At 40.1% G+C, this 27,906-nt stretch overlaps 2 protein-coding genes across 3 annotated transcripts; both read left to right on the forward strand.

Moving 5' to 3' along the window:
* The first annotated feature begins 355 nt into the window (after window positions 1-355).
* On the forward strand, window positions 356-16,302 carry nqo1 (NAD(P)H dehydrogenase, quinone 1). 2 transcript variants are annotated; one of them, XM_050040823.1, is made up of 7 exons: window positions 356-1,227; window positions 1,434-1,508; window positions 8,027-8,194; window positions 8,681-8,811; window positions 12,783-12,896; window positions 15,148-15,249; window positions 15,801-16,302. In XM_050040823.1, exons 1-7 carry the CDS (start codon window positions 1,152-1,154, stop codon window positions 16,212-16,214), a joined length of 1,080 nt encoding a protein of 359 aa, XP_049896780.1. In that variant the 5' UTR covers window positions 356-1,151; the 3' UTR covers window positions 16,215-16,302. The 2 variants fall into 2 exon arrangements, with proteins under 2 accessions (XP_049896780.1, XP_049896789.1); XM_050040832.1 differs by having other exon boundaries at window positions 356-674.
* Window positions 16,303-17,690: 1,388 nt separating this feature from the next.
* On the forward strand, window positions 17,691-26,840 carry LOC126388042 (gamma-aminobutyric acid receptor-associated protein-like 2). Its single transcript, XM_050040936.1, has 4 exons — window positions 17,691-17,902; window positions 20,327-20,382; window positions 20,500-20,672; window positions 26,280-26,840. The coding sequence occupies exons 1-4, from the start codon at window positions 17,869-17,871 to the stop codon at window positions 26,368-26,370; spliced, it is 354 nt and encodes a 117-aa protein (XP_049896893.1). The 5' UTR covers window positions 17,691-17,868; the 3' UTR covers window positions 26,371-26,840.
* The last annotated feature ends 1,066 nt before the right edge of the window (window positions 26,841-27,906 follow it).

A 27,906-nucleotide genomic window follows, 5' to 3' on the forward strand; every position in this document is an offset into this window, starting at 1 on the left:
GGAACAGGACAGCAGCTCACATTCCCACTGTCACACCAGTCCTTATTCACCATAAACCACACTCCTCCTCTCCTTCTCTCCCAGAGTCCTCTGCTCTGTTAGATCAGCAGATAGAAAAAGAGCCACGTGGTTGAATGGCGCTGTCCAGGATTTAGCCAAGTTTCCATGAATCAAAGGAAGTTACAGTTTCTGATATCCCGTTGGAAACTGATGCAGCACTGATGCAGTCGTCCAGTTTGTTTCCAACATCTGTACAATGTCCAGCAGGATGCTAGTTTGATTTGATTTGATTTGATTTGATTTGATTTGATTTGATTTGATTTGATTCGATTCGATTTGATTCGATTTGATTTGATTTGATTCGCTTTATTGGCAGATGAAATTCTGAAATTTGTCTTGTGTCCCAGGATGTTAAATGTTTCATATAAATACACATGAATACGAAAATACAAAACAACATCTAACCAAACAACAAAATCATACAACAAATGCTACAAATCACAGCTGACATTATGAAAAGTGGCTGCAGTGCAACATATTACTCATTCAGTACATGCAATGTTTATCTGGTGTTCATTCTTCTCCATCTTTCCCCGATGTTTACTGAGGTTAACATTTGAAAACCTCGACCTGGCTGGCTAGCAGAAGTCGACAGAAGGAGAGTTCGCAGACTGGTGAGTTGTTGTCCTCATCCTGACTGAGACCTCTGCTGACCTCACCAGGAAAAAAAATATCAGCACCATCTAGTGGACCGAACAAGCAACTGATTTTATTATTCTAGCACCAAAGGGTGTATTAAAATGTGTATTTGCACAAATTGATAACGAATATAATGCAATGTATCGATACAATATCGCCACGCAAAATATTGGGATTTTATGCTGTATGGGTTTTTTCCTCCACCCCCATTATTATATTATATATTGGAATTACTTTATCCTGTGTAAAGTGTGTGAAAGGTTTTCACACCTTCTCCCCCAGCTTTTGTCACCCAGTCAGTCATCAAAGCCAGTCTGTAGAGAAACTGGTGACAGGTGACATCAAACACAGGGACCTGACCCAACAGCTCAGGCTTTACTAAACCGACGCCTTCCGCCACTTTTCTTCTAACGAGGTGAAATTAAGTCGGATTAAAGAGTTTATTAAGCCACATGACCCCGGAGGATAATCCCTTGAAAGTGACCCAAACATTCTTTTCCAGGCCAAATGAAACCAATCTTATCACCAGTGAGTCCACACACACACACACACACACACACACACACACACACACACACACACACACACACACACTCCTCCCTTACAAAACACTCTACTAAACCGGTCCTACAGTCTGACAGCAGACAGTTTTTTTCTCTTCCTCTCCGGTGTGTAGTTGTAACTTTGAGACACATTTGCTCCATCTGATATCTAACCATGTTTCTCACGCAAAGAACGCCACAGGGTCTATAAGAGCCACAAGGAACCAGGTCTACGGCGCAGACGGATCCAGCAGACACACAGCATGGGTAAGACTCCACTCATTTACTGTTTTCACTTCCTGTAAATCTCTTTCTCTGCTGCTGCTGCTGCTGCTCTGACACTCCGCTCTCTCAGGACAAACCAAACTCTGGGCAAATTTTGTTTGATTCTTCTTTGGATACTTCACAGAGTTTTTACACAAAGAGCACACATGTAGATTTTGTGGATCTTAATATAACAGTTTCTTTATGTTTCTAAGTTTCAATCTGTGACACACACTCAGGACTGCAAAAACTACACACACAACTGGTTTGATCATTAGTGTGGGAGCAATTTATCATTTCAAATAACTGTTTTAAATCAATTATAATACATATTTTAAATCCTGTTTCTCTGCTGCTGCTCTGACACTCAGCTTTCTCTAGACAAACCAAGCCACCATTTTTGGAGCAAACAGCAAAAATGTAGATTTTTCTGTGGATCTGAGAATAGAGCTTTCTTTATTGTTTTTAAATGTCAATCTGTGTTTCACCCTCAGGACACACGTTGGTTTGATCATTAGCCTGAGGACAAGGAACAGATGATAAAATTTTGGTGGTGATCGGTTGAAGCGAAGTTGATAAAATAATAAAATGGCGGGAAATCCGAGCTGCTTGGCGGAGGTCTGTGCTCTCCGAGTGCTTTTCTAGTTGTTTATGTGTTTATTTAGAAATATAATACAGTATATAATGTAATTAAAAAGTATAACATATTAACATAATGTAGTAAAAATGTTGGAAGTCAGATCCTGTACCTAAAGCCGGGGTAGGCAGACATCTGAAAAAGTCTGAATTTGAAAATCCCCCCTCCACTTGCAGCTCACTCCTCTCCGTCTTAAGCCCCTCCCACCAGACGACCACGTGCTAATGCACGCGCTTTAAACAATAACTCAGTGTTTCCCCATGCACTCATTTATTTCATCTTACTTGATTCACTCAGCCTTTCTCTCTCTATCTGTTTATCAGATCACAGATGAGATAAGAACTTGCTGCTAGCCACCGTGCGGTCCCTCCGCCTTGCTCCACGCTGCTGTGGTATGCTGCCCCGGGAGGAGAGCGAGGCAGCAACCTCCAGTCAGTGGCTTTAGCAGCTCAAAGTCAGCCAGCACAAATCCCCCAGCATCAGCTGGTGGTCAGCTGCAGCACTGGGTCTAACCTGTGTAACAACAGCAACAGAAAGTTTGCTGAGCTGGTGGGGATTCTAGGCTGTCTGGTCCCTCGGAGCTGGAGTTTGTGCTGGCTGGCATCAATTTTCTGTGGCCGCTGACTGGCGTTCAGTGCTGCCTGCTCCCCTCTCAGTGAGGTGGTCTGCAGTGGTGGGGAATGAGGCAGAGGACACACTGTGATTCGAGGCTCTAGCTAATGTTAGCTACATAAACATCATCAATCAATCAATCAATTTTATTTATAAAGCCCAATATCACAAATCACAATTTGCCTCACAGGGCTTTACAGCATACGACATCCCTCTGTCCTTATGACCCTCGCAGCGGATAAACATGAAGCAGCAGCTGTGAGCCTTTGGCTCCAATTAGCAAAAAGGCTAAATTATTAGCAACTCCGTCTCCATCTCTGAAACACTTTCCTGATTTAGCAAATGTGAACCTCACTGCTGTGTTAAATGTTTCAGATGGAAAATCCATCTTGTGAGAATCACGCTGCGTTATTGTGTCGCTACGGAGGTTTAGCAACGATATTTAGACGATATTAAATGAATTACGATAAAAACATCGACCATATGACCCAACAACCAAAGACCCCGCTGCACTACCTCCACTTACAAACCCAGATACTGTAACTACGTCGATTTTGGACTGAGTGCATGAGTGATGGACACCGGGTGCGGTTGACACCGGGCGCGACCACATATGCTCTTTCCTTATTGGAAACAATTGAAAAAAAGATTCTGAGAAAAACACGTCATGTGGACACAGGCCCTGATGCAACATAACAGCAAATTAATTTTGTCCAGCTGACAACAAATGTGGCTTTAATATGCGTCAGTGTGTGACAACGTTTTGTTCACCATCAAGCGCGTTTTCTTTATTTTGTGTTTTCAGAGTTTGAATCTGATATGTTTGAAACACTGGGCAAGTGGGACAGGAAGGAATAAAAAATTTCGGTCGTGGGAGAGTCGTGGAGACATTTTGAAATTTTGTTGGAACCCTGGAAGAACAATAAAGTAGCAGAAAGTCGAAATACTCAAATAAAGTACAAGTATGTCGAAATTGTACCTAAATAGTATTTGAGTAAATGTACTTAGTAACCGCCGAGTACAATCAGCCCGTTCTCAATCTGAAGTCATCAAATACCACTGCTGTGTCAGTGATTTCACACACCTGATGCCAAAAGACACCTTACTTTCCACTGACAGTGTCAGTTTGTAACATGGCGGGACAACACCTCTTGCACCAGTATGATACGCTGAACATCATCAGGTCGAAACGCTGCCGGTACAACATAATATAAGGAGCTGAAAAACTATCAGTGCCATGCACAGACATTTTGGGGGACTGGTGCTCATGCAGAAAAAAAACAAACAAAGGGCACCCTTCTCATAAATATTATTTTTTTAAAAGTCACAGACAGCAGCTCATCTTTTACAGATTTTTTTTTTTTATATTAGTACTGTTCCAGTCATGCAGACAAGAGCATCAGTCTGTCTGGACATCAGTAGGGATGCATATCAGCAGGAGGTCTGAGGTCTTTGAGCATCCAACACTTAGGGGCCGTTTATACGACAACGATTTCAACCGAAAACAGTAAACTTTAGTAGCGTTTTGGCCGATCGTTTACACGACAATGGCGTTTTGGGAGCCTGAAAACGCAACGATTTGAAAACGGGTTCCAGAGTGCAACGTTTTGGAAACGGCAGCGTCTCCGTTGTCATGTAAACGTGCAATATGCAGTTCCTCTGAAAACGGACTTTTCACACATGCGCATTACGGTTCCAGTCACTAGGCATGCCGACCGTCACAACAACAATGCCGAGCTCTGTTTGTGCTGCTCACCCTGTTGATTTGAAGTGAAGTGTAGATCTGTTACTGTAGCAACTCCACCTCGTCATCCATCCAGACAAAGTTATCTGTGCATGCTTTCCCCATTGTGTCTTCTTTGTTTTGGTTTGTAATCACGGAGAACGGAACGGAGATCGTTTCAAGAACGTTGTCATATAAACGCAGAAGTTTTTTAAAACGCAAAGGACAGACTTTTCCGTTTTTAGAGAAACCGTTGTCGTACAAAGGGCCCCTTAATTTCCTGCATTAATGGGACCTTTTCTGCGTCAGTCTATGGTGGAAATGTCTTAATGCTGCTCTGGCCAAACTTAAAATATAAAATTAGACAAAGAAATTAAATAAAAATAATTTTTAAAAAAAAAGGTGGATGGGTCCAACGAGCCCCAGACTTTAGCCGGAGAGCCCGCTGTTTGCTTTTCCGTATGAATGCAGAGCCTGCTCTTGTTGCTGTTCTGTGTTGGTAGCGGAGTCCCTGAATGTCAAGGACACCGAGCACATAATATGTGGATGTGAAAAGCCACTGACAAAGCGATGATATTTGATGAGTTGGGATGAGGTCTTGTTGGTAGAATGTAGTATGGGATTAAAAATATAAGGCGACATGAGGTAATATAGCAGTATATACTGTACTTACAACATAATATCTACAGTGCAGCACCACAGAATGTGAAACAGAGAACAGTATGAGTACAGCACAACATGCAGCTGACAGAATGACCTCACTGCGTCATCATCCACGTTATTGTGCATTATAACGTCACAATAATAAACCACAACAATAACGTGCCGCTGACGCCCAGTGAGTCGCTTTGTAAAACACGTTTCACAGCTCCTTAAATGTCATCATGTGATACTCCGCAGAGAGACTGTGTTGTTCCTGCTGCTGTATTATCTGCCTGCACGGTTAAAGATCACAGCACCGCTTGTGTTACAGTAACACCAGCTCTCCGGAAGCTTCTCTGGAGACAACAACAACAAAAGGAGGACATGTATTGTTGTTTGTTCTGGTAGAAAATGACAAACAGATTTTACAGAAATTCATTTCAGGCTTTGTTTCTGCACAAAAACATGAGGCTCTCTGTATAAGTTGTAACACATGACTCTGTGAGTAGGTAGTAAATCATTAACTGAAGTGGTCAGATTAATCATAAACTCTTTATGATCAAAAGTCTTCATGTTTCAGTGATGAATCTTTGTGTCTGCAGCAACATTAACTCAGTAACAATTTAAGGTTCAGAGTTTATTGTCTTTCTCTTTGTGTAAGTGTTCCATACACACTATATGATGAATGCTTTTACTTTAGTTCAGTTCATTCATCATTTCATTACAATCCAGTGTTCTGCTTGGACACCGTGGGTCCTGGCATTCATGCAGTTGCCACCCAACACGCTCCACCCACCCAAACCTCATTGCAGACAAAGTACCCCGCCTCATAGCAACGGCATTCCTTAAAGGCAGTGGCCTCCCCAGCAGGACAATGCACAATGCCACACCTTAAACACAACTCAGGAGTGGCCAAGGAAACATGACAAAGAGCTCCAGGCGTCCAACTGGCCTCCAAATTCCCCAGATCCAAATTTAATCTGGTAATCATAGGACGTGCCGGTACCCCACCTCACAACCCGTAGGACTCAAAGGACCCACCGCCAACGCCCTGATGCCAGACATCACAGGGCGAGGTCCTGTGTCCATGCTTCAACAGGTCAGAGCCAAGTCCGATCCAAGGAGGCTCCACTGTGGATTGAGGGAACCTCTGGGGTACTGGCACGTCCCACGAATGCTTGATCAGACCGGGATCTGGGGAATGTGAAGACCAGATTGATGTCTTCAGATCTTTGTCACGTTCGGGCCATTACTGAGCACGTTTTATGGTGTGACATGGTGCATTGTCCTGCTGCTGTGGAGCAAGTCAGGTGGCATCCATGTGAAAGCCAGGACTAAAGGTTTCGCAGCAGAACATTGAATTGTGATGAAATGATCAATGTTTCTCACCTTACCTGCAGTGGTTTTAATGTTTTGGCTGATATATGTAGGTAGTATTGTTGTATATATCGATCAATACATGGGTGTTAGGCCCCACCCTTGGGTGGCCCTGTGGGGCGAACAAAACTCCATCACTGATCCAAAGTAACCACATAAACACCTTTAAAACACTCAGATCCATGAGATTTATTAACAACAAAAAAAGCAAACCAGACAGCAAAGCTCCAGGCTGAGAGGCAGCAGGAGCAGCAGTCCCCACACCAGAGGCCTCTCCCCTCTGCTGCTCCTCTGCACAGGAGCTCCTAAACACCTCCTCCATGCCAGATGCAGCGCACCTTGTTAAACAGTGCAGCACACCTGAGCAGATCTGCAAAGGAGGGAGAAGGGACAGCAGCACAGAACAGCTGTAACACTCAGTGTAGAAAGGTTTCTTTTTTCAGACAATGAGTTTTTAAGGAGATGTAGTTTTGCATTGTCTGAAAAAAGAAACCTTTCTACACTGAATCTAATTTGAGTAGACAAAATGAACCTATTTACACTAGCTGTAACACTGCGCAAAAAGATGCACACAACCGTGGTCTGACTCTGAGCTCTGAAGAAGAGACAAAGTGCAGTTTAGTCAGAGAATTTCACCAGGTGACTGCGCTCTGTAGAAGACCTGCAGCTGTCCGTGTACGAAACAAAAAGCAAGGCCGAAAGAACCCTTCGGTGAGCTTGTGTTTGAAGCCAGGACGTTGGACAGAACTCTGTTGCCTAAAACCTGTGGGGTTCTGTTTGAAAGCAACAATAACATTTACAGCTGCAGACTTTGTGCATTGTTGTAAAAACTCCTCATGTGGAGACAACAACAACAAAAGATGCCGTTTGTTGTTTTTTTTCTTGTAGAAAGCCATAAACAGATTTTACAGAATTTCATTTGAGGCTTTGTTTCTGCAGAAAAACACGAGGGTGTCTTTATAAGTTGGACCAGATGTCGGCTCACAACACTTTATGAAACAGTTGATCATTTACTGGACATGTTCAGCTCCTCACCCTTTATTTATGACGCCATATACTTAGTGACACAGTTGGTGCAGAGCTGCTGGCTTATTGGAAACCATTAAACTTATCAGTGACTTTTTTTTTAAACGTTTCTATCAGCAGAATTGATGACTTATTAAAAAGTTAGAAACATAAGTCCATCGGTCTTTATTAAAGAGGAGGAGAAATAACAGATAAAGAAATGTTTCACAGCCGAGCAACCCAGATGTTGTTGTCATTGATGGATTCGTATTAGGGAGTTTTTTTGCGACCGATCCGAGTCATTAAATATTATCTGCTGATAACAAGTCCCACTCCAACACTTCTATATCTCTGTCAGTGGTTCCCAGCTGATCGAGCCACAGGGTCCAGATTTCTCTTAAGTCATTAGTTTAGGATCCACACAGTTGAATATATTTTTATATTTAATTTAAATATTGCTTTTAAAAAGTCGTGTGGAAACTGCTTTTCCTGATAATATGAATGTTTTCTTTGTGTGTGTCACAGCTCAGAAGACGGCCCTGATCGTGTACGCCCACCAGAGTCTGGGCTCCTTCAACTCGGCAGTACGTGATGTGGCGATGGAGGAGCTGGCGGCGCAGGGCTACAAGGTGCTCATGTCTGACCTGTACGCCATGAACTTCAGAGCCAACGCCACGCAGGACGATATCATCGGTGACCTCACTGTTACGATTCTTTAAGCTAATGACCTTCAAAGGTCCCATGTGATCCCCCTCCCCCTGTGACAAACTGTTGATGGTGATAATCTGTAGTTTTCTTGTTGTCAACAAATCCTGTGAAAAGATCAAGAACACTGTCTGACCTCCTGTCTGCGGCTCTCAGCTCCTTAAGATGTGAATTAAAAACACAACTATGCATAGTTTAATTGTTAAAGTCTCAGCAATTTTCTTAAGTTGTTTTTATCAAACAAACAGGAGGACATAGTGACTTTGTTGGGGACTATTTTCAGCGGTGGATTAATCCACATCTGGTGCTACAGTGAGAATATGTGGCAGCAGGACGGTGTGTGTGGGACTGAGTCAAAATAAACTACAGTGTGTGTGTTGATGGTGATGAAGGAACAACAGTGGAGCTCTGTGGCTCAGAGGAAGAGGATACAGTTTGAGTTTTATTTGTTCTGACCATGTGTGTTGCGTTCAGGTGACCTGAAGAATCCAGAGTTGTTCCAGTATGGCGAGGAGACCATGCACGCCTGGATGGACGGCCGCCTCAGTGATGACATCGTAGCTGAGCAGCGCAAAGTGGAGGAGGCGGAGCTTGTCATCTTCCAGGTCAGAGGTCACACACATCCCTAGTTCCTGCTGTTTGTTTTTCATCCAGACATAAAAATCTGAGAGAGCTTTAACAACCAATCAAAATCATGTGTTTCTTATTCTTCCTGAAGGATAAGGCTGAAAGAAATGAAAAATAAAAAATACGTTTGCCTTTGTGTTCACGTTTTGGTGTAATACACCATCTGCCCACTGGGTGGCAGTGACCTGTAAAGGGTACGCAGTGATACGTGAAGGTTTTTTTACATTTTTTTTCATTTTTAATGTATATTTTTATTATTATTATTATTTTTTACAGCAATGTGGAAACATCACTTTCAAACACAGAGGCAGCGTTTACTTATTTCCGGTGTTTTTTTGTTTTTTTTTTGTAAACTTTATTTACATTTCAATAATATACAAAAGCTCTCTATAGGAACATGTGCATTCTTGTTACAACACAAGGATATTCCCATTATAAATAAAATCAACAAGGCTTCAGACATAAAAAGATAATAAAATAAAAGAAAAAGAAGAAAACAAGGCACTTCATTCATATTAGACTTAAAAAAAACCAAATATTTCGTTGCAATTTCACTCAATTTACAAATAGGCATGTATACATTTAACAGCTTCAAGGAAGAAAAATATTTATTTAGTTCGTTTTTAAACCAAACTATTGAGGGGGGTTTATTTTTCCATTTGCATGAATGGATATGATATTTGCCCAAAATTATAATAATATTGACCAGTTCTGAAAATTCTTTGGTAAGATTATCTTTATATAAAAGAATCTGATGTTCATCAATTGGTGTGATATTTTCTATTTTATTACCTAACCAGTCAAAAACATCCTGCCAAAAATGTGATGTCACTGAACAAGAATAAAAAAGATGTTCAGTGGTTTCACAATCCGCATTACAAAAACAACATGGCTCAACCTCAAATCCAAACCTTTTCTTTAATGTTTCTGCAGCTGGATAATAGCCATTAATCATTTTAAATTGCAATTCTTTGGCTTTTGGGGTGATTGGCCATTTCAGATATTTTGTAAAATTGTTTACAATTTTTAGATTACTTTCTCTCATTCTAATGTTTGTTGCCCTTGTATGACCATAAAAAAGGTTCTGCATGAACACCTTTCGTATAATTTTATTATTGCATTTTTTATCAGTAATTAGCATTTGTTCAATTTTTATGTCTGGTAGGACTATCTGTATATTGGAATGAGAGATAGTCTTTTTTATCAACTGTACTAGTGGAACTGGAATAGCTTTACATATTTTGCTGTATTCCCTATAAGAGCACTGCATGTTGAATTTTTCATTTAAAGAGTTGAGTTGTAAGACTGAACCATGTTCATCCAACAGGTCAGCAACAAAAAATATTTTCTTATCACACCATTTTTGATTGAATAAGGTTTTTCTATTTGATGTAATTGTTCTATTGTTCCACAAGGTGGAGCCATGTGGACTAAAGTTGTGGACAAATATCATTTTCCAGTATCTCAACACTTGTTCATGAAATTTTGACAATTTCAGTGGTAATTTTGATACATGAAGGGTGATGCAGCCTGTGGTGTTGCACACCAGGAGAGGCATACAGTTTTCTAACTGTGGCCGTGGTGTCTGCAGGCGGCATTGCAGTAAGAGAAATGTATCTAGGTTACCAAACTGTGGAACTGATGATGTTCCACTGGAACAAGAAACGCTGTAAATATTTGTTAGCAATAAATTAATTGGCAAAGAGCAAAGGTAAATGTTTGTGGAAGTTTGGGTTTATCTGTTACACAGCTGACATTCACATTGTTGATTAAGTTTGCAGACATGCAATGTCTCCAGTGACTTAATGGAAAGTCACTATAGTCAGCAAATCTCATGTTCAGACTAAAACCAACAGTGAATGTACTGACCAACAAGTCTGTATCTACAGCCTGAGATTTCCTCTTCACAGCTCAGTCGGCAGGAGAAAGTGTTTGGATCAGTGGCGTAAGATAGTTATGATGGGCCCCGGTGCACATTATGATGATGGGCCCCAGTGCACATTATGATGATGGGCCCCAGTGCACATTATGATGATGGGCCCCAGTGCACGCTATTATGATGGGCCCTCAGTTAAACTAGCTGCTGTAAATCATATCATCTTGTTACGTGATTAAACAGAGAACTGATATTGGACAACGTTAGTTTACATATTACCCGTCATTCATCATTCCATATCTGTATATGTCAAAAACTACAAAGAAAAAAACCTATTAGTTTAACTAAATATTCTTTATAGTTGAATTATAGTTTTTTAAAGTTTATGTAGAATAAGTTTGTAATTTGTTATAGATTGCTACTATGATATAAAAACAGAAAACCATGATGGAGATGGGTTTGCCCTTTTGAGGGTGTATTTAAAAAAATTGCATTTTTGGTTTAACCCGAATTCATCTTTGAACATGGACGTATTTCCAGGTGGCAATCAGGCCCCTCCACTCCAGGGGCCCCAGTGCAACCGCACCGCCTGCACTGGGTGTGGTTACATGATGGCTTCTCATTCAGAATTAAATAAATCTGAATGAAATCATTCGGAATTAAAGTCTTTCCAGGTAGTTTACATGGGAAATATTCATTCTGAATGAGAGATCAGTTTAATCGCTTTTATTCGGGTCCGCGCAAGGTTTGGGGCAGGGAAGGTTTCTGATTGGATAGGGGGCGGGGCAGATGTTACATGTTTACGTTTACCGGAAGAAAACACTGTAGTCCTCGCTCCGGATAACAAGATGCTTGACGACGCCGTTCTTAGTGCCTTTTTCAGGCTTGTTTTGCTTATATTCTTGAAGCAGCAGTACGACAACAACCTTGTTCTGCTAATGCTTCGTCTGTTGAGGAGGAGAAGGGAGGTAGAAGGTCGAAGAAGGGAGATAGAAGACCGTGCTGTGGAGAATGGAAACCGGTGAGTGCAACGAGTCCGACTGCTCTATCTCAGCCCGTTGCTATGCACACTACGTATATACGTCATGGCGCCAGAAGGGCAAGGAAACGAGCATGTGCAGTAAGACCGGAATGAACTTAAAGAGGAATGAGTGTCTACAAGTGTGAGAAATTCTTTCATTCAGATTGACAAACGGAATAAACCACCCCCTTTAATCAGATTTAATTTTCAGTCAGAACGACCGTTTACATGACCACTTTTAATCGGAATGGCCTTTCATTCCAAATGAAAGTGGAATTAAACTGTCCATGTAAACGTACTGAGTGTCTATATTCACGCCCCCTGTTGGGACTGTATGTCTCTGCAAACCACGAATATGTTACATTTCTATAATTCATATGTATCATATCAATATTTCCAGAGTGACATACTTCAGATTATGCACGCAGAGTATCATATGGTGTGTCACCTCAGTGAGACCCCTGCCAAGCTGCAGACCACTGTTTGAGACCAACAAACAACAAAAGTGGGAATTGTTTATGACACGTCAGAACGTTCCCTGCCGTGTTTGTAACAACCAAACTGAGTAGTTTAAGCCAAAACATGTTTTTCTAACCATAAACAAGTGTTTTTTTTTGTGTAAACATAACCACGTTAACCATAGCATAATCGAAACTTAAAGTTTCAACATATCTGCGACATAAATGTGTATCAGTATCTGTGGTTTGCAGGAACATACGGAGTGAATCAAACGGTGTCACACTTGACTCGGTCACACACACACACACACACACACACACTGTCCTGCTGACTCAAATACTCACTACAGCACCAGATGTGGATTAATCCACTGCCAAAAACAGTCCCCAACAAAGTCACTATGTCCTCTTGTTTGTTTGATAGAAACGTCAGTCATAAAAAGTCATGAAATAATATGTACAGTATTTAATGTGTCTCCATATATATGAGTAAAACAAAGGACACAGATTCAGTGTGTGATGTGTAAAATCAAAGACAAAAGAAAATTAGTAAAAGATGAATATGAGTGTGACTCGCTGCGTCTCTTCTTGCAGTTTCCTCTGTACTGGTTCAGTGTGCCGGCCATCATGAAGGGCTGGATGGACCGAGTGCTCACACAAGGCTTCGCTTTCTCCCTGGAGAAGATGTACAACTACGGTGTGTTCAAGGTCAGTCTCTCTCAGCTGGACAACACAGCTCTTTAGCCAACACACAGGATTGTAATTAAATAAAGTACGCAGGATGATGAAGCAAAAGTCAGCTTTACATCGCTCCATTCATTTCTTCAAAGTAAAAAACCAGCAGTTATGTTTAGTTTTGAAAGAAATACAAGCAGTAAATATGTTTCATACATGAATATAAAAACAAATCAAGATGTACAAAATTCTGACTTCAAACAAACATTTATATGCAGTAAACAAAAGATAAATGGTTTATCACAACACATTATGGTGTGTTTGTAAACAACAGATATCAGAACATGTTTATTGATGTACAATATTTCCTACAGTTATAACTTTTCTTATGAAGAAACATTTAATATTATTACAGCTGTGTTTTACTGGATTATCATTCATCATGTTTATATATCAGTGTCCAGTTATGAGTGTCCACAGGAGCAGTTTCAGTTGTTGACAAATACATTAACACTTAAACTGGGACCAGTCGTAGGTCCCATATCACCCCACCTGTTGCCTCCCTGCACTGGTTACCACTCAGCCTCAGGACTGATTGAACTTTTAAGGCTCAGCATGTTTTGGCCCCCGGTATATTACTGAGCATCTGTAATGGAATTTATTAATATTATTGTTATAATATAGTCGAAAGGTGACCAACAATGTGATATAAACATTTAACACTTATCTGATGGAAACTTTTGGGCCTCTGTGACACAAAGCAGAAAGAATGTGAAGTAACATTGTATTTTATGTCTTGTCAGGATGTCACTAATACAGTGACGTTGACTCTTTGTGTAACAAGCTGTGAGTGCTTTACTGTATGTCCAAGAACATGACGAGATAAGATGGCACAAACGTCTCTGTCACCCCTCTGATGACGCTAGTTAAAGATAACGTGTAACTCCTCCCCCTTCCTGACCTCAGCAGTTGTCAGTGAGTATTGGACATCTCCTGTGCTCAGGGCTCGCTCGTCTCCATCTGCAGATGCTGAATTAAACTCACAGACAGACGGGATTCTGACTCACTGTGCTCCAAGCCCACCCTCGCTAGTTGTGGTTAACAGGGGTGAGCAGGCCGCCCAGTCACCAGACAGAAATGTTGGCATTGTATTATTTCTGCAAACCTTTTGAGGCAAAAATGGTTGTTTTTTTAACCAAGACATCACTACATTTCCTGCCGGCATAGTGCAACCAAAACTAGTTGTTTTTTACTGAGACATCTCTGCTTTTCAAGCAGGAACTGTGCCCCAAAACCAGGTATATTAAAGGAAATGGCCACTTTAGAATGAAAATACAGACAGTACTTACTGACCCTCATGCCGACAAGAAGTCCAGTGTAGTTTTTTAATCCACAAAACTCCTTCGGGGTGTCGGAGGATAACAGCTAGCCGGAATAACAGCTACACTTGAAGTGCATGGAACCCACATTTTGAAAATGTAATAAAACTCTGCTAATGCATTTCAAAAACGTCAGAGCGTTTCGTTCGTCGTAATCAAAGACTAGCTGATGGCTAGTGGTGGTGCTAGTTCTTGAGTCTTGTGCGAGTTGCCATGTAAACACAGCACTGCTGCAGGGCAGGCTAACTGACCACGGTGAGAAATGATGCTATAAAAGTGGAGTAAATTACGTCTTTTCATGTCAGTTTTGCATGCCGCAGCTTCAGGGCACTTGGATTACGACGAACGAAACGCCAAAACTTGATCCTTTCCAAACCAAAGCTAAGGGGTTTTTGTACCTCAACATAACTACACATTAACCACAGCAAAATGTAAAGTTTCAACTTATCTGCTACATGATGATGTCCAAATGTGATGTATTTGTGCTTTGAGAAACGTACAATGCCAATATTTGTTCTGGCGATTGGGTTGTTCTGGCCTTTTGCCATCAGGGCCCCGAGGCCCTCGAATCCTCTGCCTGAGAAGAGTCGTAGCCTCGCTAGGATATTAAAGGAAGGATTTTTAAATGCCTTTATATGTGGTGTTATTTCTTTTTGTTTTGTTTGCCTTTCTGCGCACTATTTTACATCGTTCTTATGATTGGTTTTTTTTATTTTATTTTCATTTAATTTATTTTTTATTTTTACTCTATTTCATTGTTTAATTCTCATATGCATGTGGTGAAGCACAAATTAAATTATTATTATTTTTGTCTTTATATTTTCTTACAGCTACATCACAGTGAGTTATAAATTGTTTCTTCTCTTCATGATGGATAATACATTTCTTTTTGTGTGTCCTCGAAGGATAAGAAAGCAATGTTGTCTTTCACCACTGGAGCAACACAGACGATGTTCCATCCTGACGGGATCAATGGAGACATCAACATCACACTGTGGCCTCTACAGGTCAGACACACACACCTGCACACACACACTCTCTCGAAAAAAAATATCCACTGTTTTAACTTAACGTAACAATTTGCATCCATCTTTTTAAGGAGTTCCAGTTCTCTGGAATTATTGAGCCAGTCCTATGAGTCTTTGATAATCTGACAAACTCAATTAGGGCAGATCAACCATGATCGCTTGACCTTGAGAAAAAAAATTAAGTTGAATCAACCTGATAATTATCCGAACGTTGTGATGATATTTATAGGGCAAATTATTTTTTTAAGATATTCAAACGTATTGATTTTATTTCCATCCTACTCAGAAATGTCAAAATGTTTTGATTTTGATCAGCTTCTTAAAATAAGTTGTCAACTGACTAAAACATGTTGATGAAACAAACATAATTTCTTCATGCTGAAAAACTTCTTAGTTTCAAGCGTTATCCACTGACCCCATGAGTCATTTTTAGAGTGCACGTGCACTCACACAATTAAGAGGAGGTCATTTTCTGCCTGTCCTTGTACAGTGTTGTGAACTCGTCTCTCTTTGTCTCTTGTGTCTTTCAGAACGGCACTCTGCACTTCTGTGGGTTTCAGGTTCTTGCTCCTCAGATATTCTGGAATCCAGCTCACTGCCCCCCCGCCGTGCGAAAAATGATGCTGGACGGGTGGCGAGCCCGACTTAAAGGACTGTTGGCAGAAAAGCCTTTGACCTTTGCCCCCTGCGAGCTCTTTGACCTCAGCTTCCAGGGGGGGTTCAAGCTGTGGCCCAAAGTGAAGGAGGAGCAAGAGTCACAGCCGTACGGCATCACCACAGGACACCACCTGGGGAAACCGCTGCCGCCTGACAACCAGATCACAGCTCCACCTGACAACCAGATCACAGCTCCACCTGACAACCACATCACAGCTCCACCTGACAACCACATCACAGCTCTGCCCAGTGATCAAAGTAGCGCCAGTCCGGCCTGCAGGAAATAGAACCTCTCTGTTCTCAATAATACCAACGTATGGATTTTATAAAGGCTGTGTGTTTACTGAAGCAGAAATAAAACAATTTCAATAACAATGACTTCAACTTATTTCTATTAAATGAAAAAAAGTTCTCATTTGCATTCACACCACCCAGCCCTGTGATAGTCTGGTGACCTGTCCAGGGTGTACCCCGCCTTTCGCCCAATGTCAGTTGGGATAGGCTCCAGCACACTGCCCCCCCCCCCCCAGCCAACTACAACTGGGAAGTATTGGCTGGAAAACGCGATGGGTCTGTATCATGAAGGCTCACATAGTCTAAATTCAAAGTAGAAAACAATATCACAGAAAATAATCATTTTCCTCAATTGTCCTAAGACTGTGTCCAGGAGCTTTGAAAAAGAGAGGGTTAAATAATGTACTGAATGTGTGAAAATGAATGAAAACCTACCGACAGACAAAAGAGTCTATTTAGGTTCTATTTTATGTATTCATTTCTTTATTTACTTGTTTGTTTGAGAAGGACAAATGCATAAGCCACTGCTTCATATGTAAAATATGAATGCGTATATGCATGCACATGTGTTTATATGTGCGACCACTGATTGTGGCCTGCACAATCAGTGTGAACAGGCTTACATATCATCATCATCAAAAAACACCTTAGGAGGGCCACGGATGGGCTGTTAATTCCTTAAAGTATGGAGCCGTGTGTAGGATTTAGGGGGATTTAGTGTCATCTAGTGGTGAGGATTGTATATTACAACCAGCTAAAACTGCTCCTGGTTAGAAAACATACCCTCCAAGGCATGTTTTGGGAATGTTTCATGCCTTAAGAGGCATGTTTTCTCTAAAAATCAGCAATGAAATAAATACAAAATACAACCATTTAAATTTGTATGCCACCCTTAAACCAAAATACAAAACCTAATTTCTTCCCCAGTGGTTAAATAATATTTGACATGCCTTCCCCCTTTTTGCACCACTCCCTACCCCCCTGATAAGTAATGAACAGTCCCTGAATGTATTTATTTACTTTGCACCACTGGTTTGGGGGATTTTATGTTAAACAAAACAAACAATTTGAAGCAGTAACCTCAGCCTCTGGGGTTTTATGATTGACATTTTTCCCCTATTACCTTATATTTTAAATGATTAAAAAACCCAGATTAATCGAAAATGACAGTATTGATCCTGAAGCATACAGAGGCAGGATATGGTTATGTTTATGTTCTTCACAGTGGGTAGGACCAAATAGAACCTAACAGGGAGCTATGTTAAAAGGACGCCATAGGAAATGCAGATATGATGTAAAAGTTGGGTTCTAAACAATAAACGTCAACGTGCTTTAAAGTGAAGAAATTAACCTATTTAATTTTTTTCATTTAAATGTGAAAAAGTCCGAGCGTCCCGTTTCCGTCCCCGTCGCCCCCCCTCCCGTGTGCTGCGGAATGGAAGAGTCCGGGTGTGACGTCACCGCCGGGGCTGATAGTGAAGAGCAGATTGTTGTTTGGGAGCTGAGCTGTGTGACCGTTACACATTAACTGAGAGAGCCACGGTTTAAAAGGACAACTTACAAGAACATAAATATATTTTTAACCCTGTGTATTAAACCCTGAGTCGAGTTTAATCTGCTGCATCGAGCGACAAAGAGCCCGGAAACATGAAATGGATGTTCAAAGAGGATCACTCGTTGGGTAAGGGAGGAGGGAGGAGCTGCTATTTCTGATGGATATCAAAAATGTCCACGCAGTTTCAATTTCTCAAGTGAAACCGTTTATTTGGCCTCATGGGGAAATAAATTAGGGTTTAATGTTTGGTCAAAGCGTTGTTAAAGCCCGTCGGGCTCTCACAGTGGCCTGTCCTTCAGGCTTTTGTCTAAAGGAGGAGGCTCTGTAAGCTAGTTAGCTGTGCCGACACACATTAAATATAACCGATAACATTAATGTCACTTCATGTAAAAGTCTGTTTCCATGTCTCCACTTTGAATCAGAAGTGTTGGCTCCGTGCAGGTGAACAAAGCATCGTGTCTTTGTTCCTATTTCAGCCGCGACGACGACCTGGTTTCAGGCTGATGGTGGATATTAACACGGAGGAAACACATTAAGCTGCTAAAGCCTCCGTTTAGTTACACTGAGCAGCTGGGGATTAAAACTGGGATGTTTTATATACATAAATATTATATTTATCCCTTTTGTCCACTTGGTATAAACTGGAGGCCTGACAGGCGTCACCAGGACGGGACTAAAGTTGTTTTGGCACAACAGTTTCAGGCCTGCAGGCTGGTTTACATCCAATAATTTCATCTTTTATGTAATCAGTTCAGTTGTTTGTCAATAAATCCACTGATTTTATACACAAAAATAAATAGAAGTGGTTTGAGAAGTTACCAGAAGTTGAAATGATTCCTTTAATCAGCTTACTTTGTTAAAAGGAGTGTTGGAACTAAAAGTTATTCATGATAACATATATGAGACACAGGACACAGTTATTTATCTGAAAACAAAACATATCTGGTATTTAAATGATCCAAAATTCATAATCAATATCTACTTCCTGTTGACAGGCCAGCTGATCTGATGCCAGTGTCAATCAGACTTTAAAAAGAGGCTCCAGTGCTGTTATGAGCTCAGTTTTGTTGCTGTTGAGAAATAATGTTGAGACATAAAGATCTTTAAGTGCTTTGAAATGTTAAATCTAAAAAACTAAAGTGAACATGGCAGCTGGCATCTCTCCAGCATATTGTTATTGTTGGTGTCAGTGTTGAGACTACGTTACCCATAAATCCCTCTGCTCCCGTGAAAAGGAGGATGTTCTTTATCCAGATATCCAGTTTCATATTGCGCACTAACTGTGTAAGGTGTGTGCCACCACAAGGCTGCAGCTCAGGATTATTTTTAGTATTGATAAGACAGTTGATTAGTTTTTAATTAATAAAATTATAATTAAATGAAGTTAGTAAAAAAAAAAAAAGACAGTAAATATGGTGTTTTGGTGGGTAATCAAGAAACATAGGGAGAGAAAATAAAAGATAAAAAAGCAGACACTGTAAAAGTTAAGTATTATAACTGACAATGAAATTATGAACAAACATTAAGGTGACATCTTCAAATGTATTTTGTTTTTTTAATTCAACCAACAGCCCAATAAATTATAATCATCAAATTATATATATATTTATTTAGCTATTAGGCAGTCCTTTATTCATTTAATCATTTAGTATATACATTTAGGTTTTCTGTTATTTTATTCTTTGGTTTTTTTATGTTTGGTTTCGGAGGTGTTGTCAGAGCTTGTCTTTTAGTCGTCCTGCTCTTTGGTTAAGACTAAGGTGTAATCCTGATTATTGGAGCCGAAAATTCAGAGGAGTTAAGAGGGATTTATTTTGTGTCATGATAATACCTGTTACAGGTAACCAGAGCTGAAGACAGACAGATAGCTGTCACAACAACAGAGCATGTTGTGATTCAGTCATGCTCTGTTGCTGTGAGAGTTATCTCTCTCTCTAATTAAGTGCAAAAACAGACATCAAACACAAGTACCAACATAAAAATAAAAGAAGTATGTCATTTTAAGTGTGCACAATTTGGAGTTAGGTCTGCAAAGAAATGAAGTTATAAGTTAAAAGGATGTATTGCACCGTGTGGGAAGTTACAGAAAATATAATTATAAGTCCACTTAGGGACTCTTCGAAAGAAATAAAGGAAATACAGAAAATAGATTTCTATATGATTACTAATTGGCGATGAGTCACTTTCTTTTGAGCAAATAATAACCAGATAATTTTACAGTAAATAATCGTTAAATGTGTTTCAGCAGGATTCCAGTCAGAGAGGCTGCCAGTTCGATAGTTACATGAATAGTTAATGCGGAGATGTTATATTGATGATGCACTTTCACCTTCTGAGTGTCAGGATTGATTCGTTCTTGTGGTCTCAGTGCGTCTAAATCCGCTGCAGCTGCCTGTGAATGTCTCACCTCAGCTGTTAAATATTGATCTGTCTCCATCACTGGTTTATCTCTATAGAAGGAAGAGGAGGTTCATCCTCAGAGATGTGTGTTTCTGTTGCAGTGCAAAATATTCACATGATTTAATATCAGTGTTGCTTTTTGTCCACCAGAACATCGATGCATAGAGTCAGCCAAAATCCGCAACAAGTACCCTGACAGGGTCCCGGTGAGTGAAACCTCTGTGACCTTACAGCTGATTCACAGCAGCATGCCCGTCACTGTATTGATCTGTAATCAATGCGCGTGTGTGTGTGTGTGTGTGTGTGTGTGTGTTAATCCTCAGGTGATTGTGGAGAAAGTGTCTGGATCACAGATAGTGGACATCGACAAGAGGAAGTACCTGGTGCCCTCTGACATCACAGTGGCTCAGTTCATGTGGATCATCAGGAAACGCATCCAGCTGCCCTCAGAGAAGGCCATCTTCCTGTTCGTGGACAAGACGGTGCCTCAGTCCAGGTCAGGGCCGGGACACTTGGGGGCGGGGGTTAGGCTTTTTCAGAGGATCCCAGTACCCGGGTCGAGCACTGGTATGGGGCCTCAGAGTGTTAGCTTCAGGGCAACAAGGAAATTATATGATTCGGAGTAATTATTACAGAATGTTACAAGTAGTTTTTGCAGTAATTATCATCAGTATTCAGCACTGATTTTTAATTCATTCATATATTTTGTTTGGAAATATATCAATATATTGTACAAAGTCGTTGTATCGCCCAGCCCTGCGTAGCTTCTACTAACTGACACCAGAGGTATCCAACAGCAAGCTAACTTAAAACAACAATATGTCAGGAAAAGGCTCACATAAAGGAAAAACAATATTTTTTCTTTTTCTCCACTGTTCTCTCTCCTTAATGTTTCAGCAGTGCTCTCACATAAATCCCTGCCAATGGAGACACAATAATGTTGCTGCTCGCTGTTAAAGAGAAGTCATTCATCATTTTAGTATGTAAACATTTGTTACAAGTCCCAGTGGACATTCAACCCAGGGCTGTTAGAAGTCAGTGTTATGGTTAGTATTAATCTGCTGGTTATTTTCTCCATTAATCTTTTGATTGTTTGGTTTATAAAAATAAAAAAACAATCATAATAGTGAGATATGCCCACATAATAACCCACTCACCAGAAGATGGCTAACGTTACTAGATTACGATGCACATGATGCATAATGCTCATTTTAATTTATCAACACCCTGCTACTTTTTTGTACTTTTTTTTGTACTGCTCAGCTGTTTGATTTATATCAAACTGACAAGAAACTTTAGATAAATAAAGCACATTTAACCCATTGTAACGGGGAATAACAGTAGCCTATGTTAGCTTACCCTCTTGCGCTGTCTTTTTTGTCTTGCCAACAGGAGATTGTCCTCGTCTGAGCGCTGTCGTAGCATTTCCCAAATTCTCTTGTTTTTTTCGTCAGTATTTGTCTTTGCTGTCTGCAGCCTTTTCTCAAACAAAGCTCGTCTTTTTCTTATAATTAACAGCCCCATACGAGGAAGAAAGAACACAAGATGTTCAGGATCCTACATCGTGTCTTTTCCTGAATCACGTTTCCTGCTGTTTCGCGTAATATGATTTCATGCTAGTTACATGGTTGACGTGGTTACAACCAGCCAGTAATAACCTACATGTAAAGAGTCCTGACTGCTGTTGGAAGGCTAAGCGGACCAGTGGTCTAGGTGCCATGTCTGAAGGGTACATACTGAAAGTGTTTGGTTGAAACGAGGCTTTAGAAGTGCAGTGTGAGTCGCACAGCTCTGGGCTGAGGTTAACACAGGGTTAACAACGTGTGTGTGAAAAGGGGCTCATTTATTATCCCTGGGCTGAGGATGCACAGCGTGACGAGTCCTCTGGTTCATTGAATAGACTGGAAGATTAAACCCTTTTATTCTGTGATTTAGTTTATTAAGAATTATAATGTAGTTTAAAAACTGTCCGTCACAACTTCGCAGAGCACAAAGTGATGTCTTCAAATTGCTGAATTTGTCCAAAACTAAAATATATTTTATTAAATATCACATACGACAAAGAAAAGCTGTGAATCTGCACGTTGGAGAAGCTTGTACCAGCAAATGTTTGGCATTACTCACTGAGCAATTATCAGTTATCAATTATCAGAATAGTTGCAGATTAATTTTCCTTCGATTGATCATCTTATAAATGCAGCTCTGTAATGATTCCGTGTTAAACATCAGGAGCGAGGCCGTAACCTTATTTCTGTGCTATCTGCTCTGTAATGATCCGCCACAGAACACAAACTCCTTCATGCTCATAAAAGCAAGTTGAGATAAAAGTTGAGTCAAACCACATTTATTGCTTCTATCAGGACGGGCTGTGTTTAATTTCAGACGCCGTCGCAGTCTGGATGAAGTGACTCTGTCTCCGTTTAATTTCCCGTGTGGCTCCTTATCTCAATTATTTCACTGTCATGGTTCAGTGTGTCAGCGCTCCTTTATAGGGCAGATTTACACAAGCTAATGTATGTTTAGAATAAGTTGATCAAAGCAGCTGAAGGAACACACTTAATTTTTATTGTTTTTACAAAATGTAATAAAAAGATAAAGAAAAAAAACGAAATACAAACAAACAGAAATAAGTAAACAGATAAATAAAAAGGTCCTGACTGCCCTGTCTCTCAAAAGCTTTCCATCCCTGTGACAGTCAGTGACTCGACCTCAGTCCTCATCCTGTGGGTTAACAGTTCCATATCATATACTTCGTTCATTCATCTCGTGTTGGTGGTTCTGCCTTACACAGTCTCTTCATGATGACCTTTTACAGGCTGCCAACAAGCTTTTCAGTAGATATCTGTCTCCTCTGAACACAGCTCCTCCTGCCATATAGATATGTTTGAGTACTCACCTGGAAAATATTAACTGGAGAATAAAACACACTGAGTTAACGTGTTATAAGAACTGGATATTCAGGCTGATGTAACAGTGACACAGTTCTTACAGCTCCCAGTGTGACTGTGGTTACACCCAGTTTAACTCCTCTCTGACCAGTCAGTCATTACTCAGCACTTTTTTAGAGATGACACTTTTACCAGTTTTACAATAGAAAGCAGTAAAACTCCAGATGGTTAGTGGTACCATTAAACATTTTGGTGATAATAAAAACCCTGTTTGAGCTCCACACTTTAAAAACTCACAGTAAATATACTGAACAGCTTCGACCAGTTATCCACAGTCTCTCAGACGCAGGCGCAGTATGGTTTGTTTGGCTCTGCCCTGTTTACAGAGCGGGCGGACAGGAGGCAAACCCAGTGATTTTACTGGGGCCTTGTCCTCATCAACAGTGACACTACTTACTGAAATAATAATTATAATTTCATGTAACAAATGCATTTAATTGAACTGAATTAAATAATTCCCCAGACTCTCCAGCATTTCAATTACAGGCTGTCTTAGTGTTAATGCACATTTGATATGGTTTTTACTGAAGGAATGGGCCCCACAGGGCTCCCATGGTCATTGAGAACCTGGAAAAGTTTTGGAATTTAACCACTGCATTTTCCAGGCCTGAAGAAGTCATGGAAAGTTTTGGAAAAAACATAAAATTTTGTTGTGTGTAATGAAATTGTTGCAGTAATCTTCCCTGGATAACTTTCCGAGTAATGTAAAAAAAAACAAAAAAAAAACAGCAAATGTGTCCTCTGGAGCTGACGATGTAACATCGAACGTTGAAAGGGGGAAACAACATGCAGCAAATGGACACGGGTTGGAATCAAACCCACAGCCGCTGCGGTAAGGCCAAAGCCTTTGTACATGAGGTGTCCGCTCTGCTACATGAGCTAGTGGATTTAACGTGGCTTTAATTTGCGTCGACATGTGACAACGTTTTGTTTGCCTTCATGTATGTTTTTTTCTCTGTGTATGTCTCCGTGTATGTCAGCTAGATGAAATTATGTTTGAATAGAGTTTGATGCCATGGGGCAAGACAACAATATTATGGGTCCTTGAAAAGTTTTGAAACTTTGTCCACTAAATTTTGGGGGAACCCTGGTGTGCATACAAAAAGTGCTGCTAATGTAATGCTAGTGTGTCAGCACTTTTTTAACCGTGACATTTTGGTAACTATAATACTGTTTAGTTTTAACATTCTCAGCCCCGTCACAGTGAGGCCTGAGGGTGCCTCCAGCAGGACTTTGACAGTCGCTCCGTTCTGTAGAGAACCACATCTGGTGCCATGTGAAGGTCGGGTGGAGAAATGGCTGTGTGAAAATTATCTAGAGACTCATACGTTTTTTCTCAGATTCCAGTTACAGAACTGTTTGAGCTTTTAGTTTTTACTTTCTTCTCAAGTTTTACCGCTGAAATCTCAGTAACCTGTCAGTGGGTCAGTTGTTAGAAACTGATGTTGTTCAGACAGACAAACATTCGTCTCATAGTAAATTTTATTTTAAATTGGAGAGGAGACCCCAGTGTTTCCAAAGATACCAAATATGTACATTTTGGGAAAATATGTATCAAATTATCCACAAGAAATCCAGTATACTGAGGCGTCAGTAGCGTAGCGGATAGTGCCGGCGCCCCATGTACAGAGGCAATACCTCGCTGCAGCAGTCGCAGGCTCAACTTCGGCTTGCAACCATTTCTGCATGTCACCCCCCGCTCTCTCTCTCTCCCCCTTTCACACTGTCAATATACAATAAAGGCAAAAGCCCAAAAAATAATCTTAAAAAAAAAGAAAGAAATCCAGTATACTACCAGTGGATGGAATGATGCAGCTTTGAAAAACAAAGTCTGGGATTTTTCCTCTCAGGTTGAACAGCCCGTTCTCGTTCACATATCAGTGTTCTGTCAGTGATTTCAGCCTCAGACACCTTTCACAGCGGGTTGATACGCTGCCAGACGGCATCGGTTTGAAACACCGCCGGTAACGGTGTAAGATAAGAAGCTGGAAAGTCCCTATCAGGCGAGCAGGAGAGAAGGTGGATGAGACCAACAAACCCAGGACTTTCATCCAGGAGTCCCCCGTTCAATACCTCTGAACGTAGAGCCGAACCATGATGTGTTTTTCTAAACCTAACCATGTGCTTGTGTTGCACAACGAAATAACATAAACACCAGGTGTTTTACAGACATACATTTATTTTAAAAACACTGTGCATCTAATGAGCAGAAACTTTACATTTCCTGTGAAAACAGAAGTATATTTTGAAAAGACGATGCATGTAACCGGTGTAAATTGACATGGTGTCTTTGAACGTCAACAGCAGATGCAGCAGACCTAGCGCATCATATGTAGACATTAAAGTTCACAGACAAAACAGTGATGTTTGACGAGTTGCTATGAGAACGTGTTGGTTTAAACATCATGAGGCATCATTGAAGAGCTGGAACAAGATGATATGAAATATGTAATTCACACTCAGTGTGTAAAGAGTATTTTAAAACCTTAAAGCTACTTAATGGGGGGAATAAGGATAGAATGAAGTAGTTAATCTGAACAAAATGTTCACGTTCAGGTTCTTGCTCCAAAGTTTTTATTATTATTTTTGGTTCAAACAGAATCAATCTGCTGCAGCTTTTCCAAAAAAATGTAAAAAATTTCTTGATATTTGCAAAGAGATTCTGGTTTGTGTAAAAATTGCAAGACACAAGAAAAAAATATGAATATGAAATATCTTAAATATTATCAGTAGCAGTGGTAGCACTTAAATACAAAAGAAACAGTTGTTAGTTACTGGTAGTTCAGCAGAAAGTTAGGCACACTCGAGACTTTTTTTGCCCAACAGATAATTTAACAAACTAAATGATGACTGAATGTGTTTCACATGAAATTATCTATGATTTAATTTAATTAGCTGCAACTTACTGTATTTTTTCTCAAAGGGGAGGAAATAGTGACTTTGTTGGGGGCAATTTTTAGTGGCGGATTAATCCACATTTGGTGCTGCAGTGAGTGTTTGTGTCAGCAGGACGGTGTGTGTGGGACTGAGTCAAATAAACTACAGTGTGTGTTTGTGGTGTTTAGGTGGCTCAGAGGAAGAAGATAGATCATACACACACAGCTGGTGTGTGCTGTCCCAATCAATAACGACGTTGTGTCTTCTTCCTGTCGCAGCATCACGATGGGGCAGCTGTACGAGAAGGAGAAGGACGAGGACGGCTTTTTATATGTGGCTTACAGCGGGGAGAACACCTTTGGTTTTTAAACAACGAGAAGCCATGATCGTGACCGGCCTTACCTGCGCGACGCCCACCCACATCTAATCACAGCCCTCACTCGGCCCCTGGAGAACCCCGCGGGAAACCCCAGAGAGATTTCAGAGACATGAACGTACCAGAGAGACGGACCGATGGCTCACCTGACTGGATGAACATAAAGGAGTGCACCAGTGTGTTTGTTCTGGCCCCGTGTTGCACCAGTTCTTTAAAGATTCCTAGATTGAGTTGTGTATAGTGTGTTACATTTCAATTATTTTGTGTTTGATGTTGTGATTCGAGTGTTTGTAGGAGGAACTTTTGATTTTTTTTTTTGTTTTGTTTTCACATTTTAAATGCGTGAATGAGTTTGCTTTTAGTTATGCTTTCCTCTTTGAAGACAATATTTAAAAAGAACTTTTAATTTAAATATTTGAAATGAAATTAGGATGACCTAACCAATAAAAAGATTAAAATTAAAGCTGGTTGTTGTTGTTGTTGTTTTCCAAAACGGCAGCACTGTATTTGTGTATTCCTTAACTTAAGAAAAAAGAAGTGCTTTGTTTAACCCTTTGAAGCTTTCAGACGCCTCTCAAGTATTGAAACTTTTGAACCCTGAGCACACTGGTGCCATTTATTTCAAAAACACAGGGAAAAGGCAAAAAGCAACTTGGTAAGAAAAAATAATAGTTTACAAGACAGGAAAATATTTTAAAAACTACCTAGGGAAAAAAATCTTCAAATTTTATTATTACATATTTAAAATTATGGTACAGGATTATTGTAATTTTTCAGGTCATTTTCTTGTTTTTACTATTTTTTTTTATTTTTTTTTTGCTGGTTTTCTCATTTTTAATTTTCTCTTTTATTTGTTGCAAATTTTTTGGGTCTTTTTTTCTTTCGTTGCTCACTGCCTTCTTCAGTGTTTTTGAAAGAAAGATTCAAAGGGTTAAAACAAGCAGATTCCTTCTTTAAACTAAAATTAAAAAGAATAAATCAGAATGTCGATAATTTATAAGTGTGTGATGTAAGGTTTGATAAATCTAAAGGTGAACAAACACAAATCAGCCACTAGGTGGTGATAATGAATATAAAGTGCCATCAGTGTGTTACACACTACAACAGCATCAGTTGTTGGTACGTCTGCGTGTGTCCAGTGACTTGGGATTAATTTGAGTCTGTTAAGCTGTAGAGTATTTTCACACTGTGGTATTACCACTCTCATTAACCTTTTGATACCTGACAGCAAATTGGCTTGATTTCTTTAAAAAAAAACATGTTTCCAGAAACAGGAAGAAGGCAATGAGCAATGAACCAAGAAATGACCCAAAAGATTTGCAAGAAATTAGTTTAGAAACATTTTTTAAAAAGGAAAGAAAAGACAGAAAGTTAAAAACAATGAGATGACCTGGAAGAATTGCTTTAAAACTGTAACAATTTTAAATAAGTAATAATAATAACAATGAATATAGCTTTCCCCTAGCTTTTGTCTTTTTGTGGGACATTTCTTACCTTGTTGCTCAATGCCTTTTTTCTTCCTTTTTTCC

The sequence above is a fragment of the Epinephelus moara genome, chromosome 1, assembly GCF_006386435.1.
Source record: "Epinephelus moara isolate mb chromosome 1, YSFRI_EMoa_1.0, whole genome shotgun sequence".
Lineage (NCBI taxonomy): Eukaryota > Metazoa > Chordata > Actinopteri > Perciformes > Serranidae > Epinephelus > Epinephelus moara.

Coding starts and splice junctions, on each gene's coding strand:
- nqo1 (XM_050040823.1), top strand. CDS start 1,152: ATGACCCCGGAGGATAATCCCTTGAAAGTGACCCAAACATTCTTTTCC. Junction 1,228..1,433: donor TGAAACCAATCTTATCACCA/GTGAGTCCACAC, acceptor TCTCACGCAAAG/AACGCCACAGGGTCTATAAG. Junction 1,509..8,026: donor CCAGCAGACACACAGCATGG/GTAAGACTCCAC, acceptor TGTGTGTCACAG/CTCAGAAGACGGCCCTGATC.
- LOC126388042 (XM_050040936.1), top strand. CDS start 17,869: ATGAAATGGATGTTCAAAGAGGATCACTCGTTGG. Junction 17,903..20,326: donor CAAAGAGGATCACTCGTTGG/GTAAGGGAGGAG, acceptor TTTGTCCACCAG/AACATCGATGCATAGAGTCA. Junction 20,383..20,499: donor AGTACCCTGACAGGGTCCCG/GTGAGTGAAACC, acceptor GTTAATCCTCAG/GTGATTGTGGAGAAAGTGTC.